Source organism: Asparagus officinalis, chromosome 7, assembly GCF_001876935.1.
Source record: "Asparagus officinalis chromosome 7, Aspof.V1, whole genome shotgun sequence".
Classification (NCBI taxonomy): domain Eukaryota; kingdom Viridiplantae; phylum Streptophyta; class Magnoliopsida; order Asparagales; family Asparagaceae; genus Asparagus; species Asparagus officinalis.
In genome coordinates, this window is record NC_033800.1 from 29,885,294 (window position 1) to 29,894,106 (window position 8,813).

The window sequence follows — 8,813 nt, forward strand, 5'->3', positions numbered from 1 at the left end:
AGAATTGTAATATATTTTCAAATTCAGCTTGTAAATGATATATTACAATTCTTTGTTAATAACAATATACATGTAAATATTATAAGGTTAACATCACATGATTCTGCTAATGTGTGCTTCAAATGCAACCAAACTGAATTTGAAAAGATTTCTGTATTTGTCAGCCAATAGTTTACAATATGCCAGATCCCTAAGGCTTAACAACAAACCCCCAAGAGATAACATTAACAGCAAACCCATGAGTTCAATAATAAAACTGTAACCTCATCAATAAACACCAAAGCTTAACAACATACTAACATTAGCAGAATCATGCGATGTTAACCTTATAATATTTACATGTACTATATAAGAATTGTAATATATTTTCAAATTCAGCTTGTAAATGATATATTACAATTCTTTGTTAATAACAATATACATGTAAATATTATAAGGTTAACATCGCATGATTCTGCTAATGTGTGCTTCAAATGCAACCAAACTGAATTTGAAAAAGATTTCTGTATTTGTCAGCCAATAGTTTACGATATGCCAGATCCCCAAGGCTTAACAACAAACCCCCAAGGGATAACATTAACAGCAAACCCATGAGTTCAACAACAAAACCGTAACATCATCAACAAACACCAAAGCTTAACAACATACTAACATTAAAACAAACGTCAAGCCAAAAGGATAAAAAGGAACAGCAACCCCGTAACCTTATCAGCCAAGGAACCATAGGCTCATTCCAGTATAATATTTCTTGGATTCTGACTGTATGATAGCATCAACCATTTGAATGCTAATAACATTATCTATTTCCCATTGTCAACATTAAAGTGATAAAATTGACAACCAAGTAATAACCTTAACAACCAAGCCATAAAACTTAACAATTTTAACGATATACTTGATAATTTTAACAATCGGTGACACTGACAACAAAGAGCAGGTGGATAACAGGAGGATAACATTAAACTTAACATTCAATCGATAAACATATCAACTAATTATTCAAAACTTCAACATTAAAGTGATAAACTTGACAACCAAGTAATAACCTTAACAACCAAGTCAAAACTTCAACATTAAAGTAATAAACTTGACAACCAAGTAATAACCTTAACAACCAAGTAAAAACTTTAACATTAAAGTGATAAACTTGACAACCAAGTAATAACCTTAACAGCCAATCTATGACCTTATCACTTGTAACGATATACAGGACAACAAATCCATATATATGACAATAAAACGCTAAACTATATATGCTCGTTACAGCTTGCATGATTGTGACCCTCCATGTTGCATCGAGAGCACTTAACAGGATGGGTGTTCAGCGACATGTTGTTTATTCGTCTAGTGCATGGTCTGCCACGTCTTTTTTTGGTGAGAGGAGGCTTTAACACTCTCTCTTCTGACGGTACAAAGCGCTTCTCGTAATCTGGGATGGAAAAGATGATCGGTGCATAACTTGCTGTGAATGCGTTAACAGTCATGTATCAATCGCAATATTGATAAATTTCTCGTCCCATCCATGTAATTGCAGCGCACGCATGTTTACAAGGAATGCGGGTGATGTCCCAAGACCTGCAAGAACAAGTCCGATTCTTCAAATCTACACGGCAAGTTTTATTGGACTCGACCACCATAATATCTTTCGTCGAATGTTTAATCGCCAAGCAGCTACCATGCTGAATATTATCACACAGCACCATCTCCGCTTCCGGACATAAGTATCCAGATCATTTCTGACTCACTAGCCTCCTTTCATGCATGCGCTCCATTATTTGCTTCTGTATGGTCTCAACCAAAGGTAAGATTCACAACAATCGTGCCTTTCTTATCCAGCTGTTGAAGGACTCAGCAACGTTTGAAGTAACATGGCCATACCTTAACAACAAAATACTAACATTAACAATAAAACCATAAACTAAACATTAAAGGCCTAACCTTAACAACAAATATTCTAAACTTAACAGCAAAACCCTAGCAGAATAACTCTAACCATAACAATAAAAATCTAACCTTAACAGAAAACTGTAGGATAACTCTAACCTAAACAACTATAATGGTGCTGTAACAAAATAACGTTGAAACCAAGCTATCTTACCTTATACCAGGAAAATGCGCGTTTGCCCATCTCTCCGGGGAGTATTCCATTACAGTGACGTAAGCCATGTGATCGATCGCTGCCAATTCTTTCATGTCATTATCCCATTCAGATATTGTGAACTTATAAGCCGCAGATTGTAACAGCTCGCCCAACGTAGTCGCGACATTTGCCTTGTGCCCAAAATCCTTCATATTCTTTTTGAAATTCTCAACTAGATGCAGAACACACCTTGAATGGAATGCATCTGGAAAGAATTCCTCGACTGCTGTCCTAATACCCTTGTCGGCGTCAGAAATCATTACCAGTCGATATGGAGGTTGGTAAGGATTTTCCCTATCATACAGTAACATCCATAATCCTTGCAAGAACCATTTCCAGTTAACCTCATTCTCTTGGTCGCATACGTAATAAGCAAGGGGAAATATTCACTGGTTGCCTTCATACCCAGTAGCACTAAGTAGTATGCCTCTGTAACGATATTTAATAAATGTTCCATCCAAAAATAATAGAGGCCTACACCCAGCAATGAACCCTTCAATACAGGCATTATAACTAATGAATAATCGCCTGAACCTCCCGTCATTAGCATCAACAACAACACGACTCCTTAGATTAGTTGCATGCACCATGGATTCATACTTGCATGAATATAATAACAAAGCAGTACATTTAGCAAATGATTCATAACCATAACAAATGATCTTCAAATTTCACGACCAACACGTATACTTAACGACGAACCAATAACTTTAACAACTAATACGTATAATTAGCAACCAAAACGTGAGCAGTAGATTTAGCAAAGGATTCATAACCATAACAACTGATCTTCAAACTTCACAACCAACACGTATACTTAATGACGAACCAATAACTTTAACAACTAATACGTATAGTTAGCAACAAAAACGGAAGCAGTAGATTTAGCAACGGATTCATAACCATAACAACTGGTCTTTAAACTTCACAACCAACCCATATACTTAACGTCGAACCAACAACTTTAACAACTACTACGTATAGTTAGCAACCAAAACGTAAGAGTGATTTCAGAAGAATAAAAAAGATAAGGACAATCTCAGTGAATCGTAAGCCTCATCATCGTCACCGAACAGGTCCTGTTGAGCTGTCTCCTTGCTCCACCACGCTTTACTGTAGTTAATCTTGATGCCAAAATTAGAGAGCATGTCGTTCTTGATATCAACTACACGAAGATCTGGCCTAACCTTCAAAACAGCTTGTATTTGGCTAGCAATGAACTTCATTGATGCCCTTGAGTTGCCAGCATTTGCTCCATGTTGATCGTAGGTGTGGGTAGACTCGAAATTCTTTATGGACATGATAGACGAATTTCTGAGCGGGGAAGCAAACAACATCCAAGGGCAACCATGTGTGTACTTGAATCGGCAATAGACTCTTATGCGTCTTTGTTCATTATGGTAAAAATCATACTCGAACCGTTTAGCAATTGAATAGTATTAAAGTGCTAATCTAACTTCAGCAGCACTATCAAATTTCTGACCAACTTCACGTATGGAGGTGTGCCATTCAGTTGGGATCTTTGTTTGGTGATTAAGCATGTCTTCCAGCAGTATGATCGAGTCGCCGGTGGGGTTGTCATTAGGAATACGCTCATCATTATACGTTTGGGTGAACGTGGTATCTGCGCACCGTGAATTTTCTGTCGGTATTGTCCTGAAGTAGTAATAAAAAAACGTGGTATCTGCGCACCGTGAATTTTCTGTCGGTATTGTCCTGAAGTAGTAATAAAAATACATAGCCTCAGCAACGAACTGATAACCTTAACAACGAACTCATAAACGTAACAACCAACACTTATTCTTAACAACTAACCTTTATACTTAAGGACAGACCCGTGACCTTAACAACAAACGCATATACTTAACATCAAACACCTTATCTTAGCAACCAACTAGTATACGTAACAGTCAACAAATAACCTTAACAACCAGTGCTTAACATAACCTTGACAACCAACACATTACCTAAGCAACCAATGCATAAGGTTAACAACTAATGGCAAAATCTATCAGTGAACTCAAAAGGAAATCTGGAGTGTAATTCTTACGTAATTTCCGGCGTAGTCTGCGTGTTCTGCGAAGTTGAGGATTCCCCAGAGGAGGTAGCATACAAATTCGCGTCTGTAAATCCATTACGCCGACAATACTCGAACATCAAATTTAAATCATCGTCATTGTCAATTGAAATACTGAATTTCTTTTCCCTTTCGCATATGAACTTCAGTGAAAGAGATTGCATTGGTATTTTAAGCCTTTCCGCCACTTGATATCTCAAGCTGTTTATTTCTGTATTCTCTTTGATAACGACGAATACACCGTCACCACCTTTGTTGTTTTTTGCCTTCATTACCACGCATAGAAGAGATCCATCCGTCATTTTATTACAGGGAGTAGTTGAAGAATCGAAGAGGCTTTTATTGAGGAGAATTAAATGGAAGGAACAAATTAGTTGGGGTAATAGAATGGGGAGGAACTCAGCGATTTTAGCTGGAAGGGGAATATATCTGGTGATAATTTTGGAGGGAAATGAGAATCCCCCCCCCCCCCAAAAAAAAGTCATTCTAATCACCATTTAATGCCTACAGTCGAAACGCTATGTTTCCGACGTGAGAGGGCGACGAACACAGGTTGCGAAGGGTATTTTGGGCATTTCGAGTGGGGTTTAAACGGAGTTACGTCTGGGGATTCGTTTTGGGGGCTGGAAGAAAATCGCGGGCGATTTTGGGGGCAAAGCACCCGTTGAAAAAGTCTTGGGAGGGGGGAGCACGTTTTCTTGTGTTTTGGGGGCTGGAAGCAATTTTCCCTTTTTAAAAAGGACCTTGGGTGATCTCCACTTCTGCTTTAAATGCAAAAACTCACTTCCCCAATAAACTGCTGTAGAATAATACTTAAGAGGATTATGATTCAATCTTACTATGACTAAAATTGTTTTATCCCATATCATCTACACATAATTTTATTCGCTTCAAAGCAAATCATAATTTCTTCACTAAGTATCCGACATTTACGATTTTTAAAAGGTGATATTTCCACAGCATAAAAGAGTGGGTTTGATTCCATGTACTAAACGTTTACATTCAAATCTATCTTGCGCTAGGTTAATTTTTTAAAAAATATGGAAAATTAATTCGCAGCAACAAGATTTATAGGAGTCAATGTTGAAAGAAAAAGATACCGATAACTTTTATGGCAATGGGGAAATCTAGATTACAGAGTCCTACATCTGAGGGGACTTAAATCCTTTCAAGAAAAATCCTGAGAATTGAAATTAATCTAACATCCATTCAAGTTTGAGTTTCAAAAAAATATGAAAACCAAGGAGCATATCTATCCAATCACCTTACAATTTGCGGTGGTCCTCAGGTGACTTAAAATCACTTTAAAAAAATAGGCATTCAAAAGACGTGACTCTTTTTTTGGGGCTAAATACCCATATTGGTATTTTAATTCAACCCCATTTGTCAAGAAGATATTTTAAATAAAAAAATCGGCGTTAAGGCATTTTAATTGATTAAAATTACCAATTAGGTCCTTTTTCTCGTCGGCGACCACTTTTCCGACGAGAACTTGTCACGTGCGTGGCACGTGATGACTTAATCTGTATAAATACCCATATTGGTATTTTAATTCAACCCTATTTGCCAAGAAGGTATTTTAAATAAAAAATAGGCATTAAAGCATTTTAATTGATTAAAATTACCAATTAGGTTTTTTTTCTCGTCGGCGACCACTTTTCCGGTGAGAACTCGTCACGTGTGTGGCACGTGATGACTTAATCTGTGTTTTAGCTGATGATGTGGCTCGGTTTGCTGATGTGGCTCGGTTTTAGCTGCTGGTGTGGCTTAATCACAATTTAAGTCCAAAACAAACCAACCCGAACCCTAAAAATTTCAAAACAAAGATCAAACTTCCACGCATTCACTCCAGATCTCAGATCCAACTCAATTACCTTACCTTTACCGCTAACAGAAGCAGCCAAAACCCCCGATTCCAGGAACTTCTAGAAGAAAACGCATGAGAATTCGGAGAGAAGAGAGTGAGAAGACGAAGATCACTGCATACTAGATTGCCGCCGGCGCGGCCATGGATCGATGCAAGAGAAAGAGGTTCTATTTATACGGTAATTTCTCCACTAATTTTTCGCTAATTTTTTTACCAATTTTAGAAATGGGGGATTTTAAAATGCATCGACTCTTATTCTTCCTACCACTACCACGTCAGAAAACCGGTTGAATTAAAATGCACGTGACCAGTTCTCGCCGGAAAAGTGGTCGCCGACGAGCAAAAAGACCTAATTGGTAATTTTAATCAATTAAAATGCCTTAATGCCGATTTTTTATTTAAAATACATTCTTGGCAAATTGAGTTGAATTAAAATACCAATATGGATATTTATACAGATTAAGTCATCACGTGTCACGCACGTGACGAGTTCTCGCCGGAAAAGTGGTCGCCGACGAGAAAAATGACCTAATTGGTAATTTTAATCAATTAAAATACCTTAACGCCGATTTTTTTATTTAAAATACCTTCTTGGCAAATGAGGTTGAATTAAAATACCAATATGAGTATTTAGCCCTTTTTTTGGTGTCTAAGCTTTGTTAGAATATAACTCACTGCTGTGCACCCTGTGCGATCTATATTTTTTTATTTTCGTTACATTAATTCTGTATTTAAATATAACTTTTTATAAGTGTTATAATAATATTTTTTAAATGCTACAGTATCCGTCTGAGCTACAGTAATAACGTTATATCAATGGTTTTTAAACGCTACAGTTTTCGCATGTGCTATAGTTTTCGCATGTGCTATAGCAATAATACTACTGTGATTTTACTGTAGCATGAAGATATACCCTGGATCCTCTGCTGGTGCTACAGTAACAACATGATGTTACAGTAACAATGCTACAATATTTTTCCTACGATATTTCTGTAGCATGAATAGTAAATCTTGGATCCTCCCATTTTTTAAGAGGATTAGATTTATCTTGAGCTTGAATTTTTTGAAGTTATTTTAATTTTTTTTAATTTGATTGTGAAGTGGTTGATTGTAACAAAACTCATTTTAAAGATAACTTATGTATAATTTGAAATTGAAAGGTGATTGGTGGTTTTAGGGAACGAATATATTTTTTTTTTGGCATTTTGTATGGCACAAGGGAATTACCAACGTCTTTCACATATTTGCCACATCAGCACCCCTATATCGTTGGGTGCGATTCTCGGTCCCTTTAACAAAGCAGGAGAACTGGGTTCCTGTCCTCACTTTGTTCCCAAATCCGCCCTTGTTCCTCTCTCCTCCAAAGCCGCTCAAAGACAGATGACACAAATTAAAAATATGAAATAAAAAATAGAAATTTATCCTCAAAACCCAAATCCCTCTCCTTCAATTATCTCCTTCTCCCATTATTTCTTCAAAAAAAAATTTTTTTTTTCTTGTTTTGAATTTTGTATGTCAGATAGAAGAGAATCTATACAAGAAACAGAGGATACTGATGACGATGATCAAATTCAACAAGAGCAGCAGCAGCAGCAGCAACCAAAGAAGAAGAAGAAGAAGGAAGAGAAAGAAAGCAGAAATGGGTTTGAGAGAAAGTTGAGCGGAGTAAAGAATCTGGTGATGCGTCCATTGATCAAATTTGAGAAGGTCTGCACGAGGAAGAAGAGGAGGCCACCCCCTGCTCCTTTCCCTTACTCTGAGGATTTTGGTAAGGGTTGTCATCCTCATCTCTGTTTTGTTCAGCCTAGGGTTGATGACTCGCCCCCTTTGAGACCGAACCCAGATCGTAAAACCTCATCTTATCATGATTTCTTGAGGAATTTCATCGAAAGCAATGATTTTTACTCTCCTGAGTGTAATGTTCATAGAGGGAAGTAGTTGGCGGTTGTTTTCTGCATTATGGATGTAACTGATTGAGGGAGGAGGGTTTCGGTTGTTGAGATTGATCCGGGCTTGCTTCAAAATCTGATCTTGATGGATGCTTGGGTTGGTGGTTGTGAATTGGATTCTTGATTGGGTTCTGTTGTGGATTTTTCAGTGTAGAAGCTGGTTTTCTTTTTCCAATTGATACCTGTAAATTTATTCTCTTTCCGGATGTTGTACTTACAATGTAAAAGAGTTTTCCAACATTTTCTGTCTGAAACTGGTATTTTTTCGAGGGTTATACCATCTAGATTGCCATGCTCTGGTTGCTTTTCGTTAAGAATTTTCTTAAATAAAGACACAGTATATGTTAATGTCCCCAAATATGTTTGCTCTCCTATTTGATTTTCATGAAGTACTCAAGCGTGTGGGCTCAAGTCAACCACATACTTGATGAAGATGATGTGCAAGTCCTTCAAAAGCTTGGAGTCTACATAGTTGATCACAAGATAGTTAAGAAAGTCGCTCAGGCTGAGCTACTAAGTTCGCTGCATTTTGCCATTGGCAGGTATACTGCCAAATTAGACAGTGTATTTAGTCTTATTTGCACAAGAAAACAGTAGATGAGTCTGCAAGCTAATATACTCGTATGCTGCTTTAAATGGTGGGTTGACTAACATCTTAAACTCAGATTTCACAGGGCTGAAAGCATATTGCGGATGCACATATTGTGGATTCACATATTGAAGACTGGTTAGCTTCAAACGCCAACAACCAGCAGATGCTTTTGTTTTCGCCAGGATAGG

At 37.3% G+C, this 8,813-nt stretch overlaps 2 protein-coding genes across 2 annotated transcripts; one reads left to right on the forward strand and one right to left on the reverse strand.

Moving 5' to 3' along the window:
• Positions 1,809–3,441, reverse strand: LOC109846901. The gene is made up of 4 exons (XM_020416140.1): positions 3,176–3,441; positions 2,546–2,614; positions 2,099–2,434; positions 1,809–1,878 (listed from the first exon to the last, which is right to left on the reverse strand). Exons 1-4 carry the CDS (start codon positions 3,439–3,441, stop codon positions 1,809–1,811), a joined length of 741 nt encoding a protein of 246 aa, XP_020271729.1.
• On the forward strand, positions 7,408–8,313 carry LOC109850674. Its single transcript, XM_020420730.1, has one exon. The coding sequence runs from the start codon at positions 7,597–7,599 to the stop codon at positions 8,020–8,022; it is 426 nt and encodes a 141-aa protein (XP_020276319.1). The 5' UTR covers positions 7,408–7,596; the 3' UTR covers positions 8,023–8,313.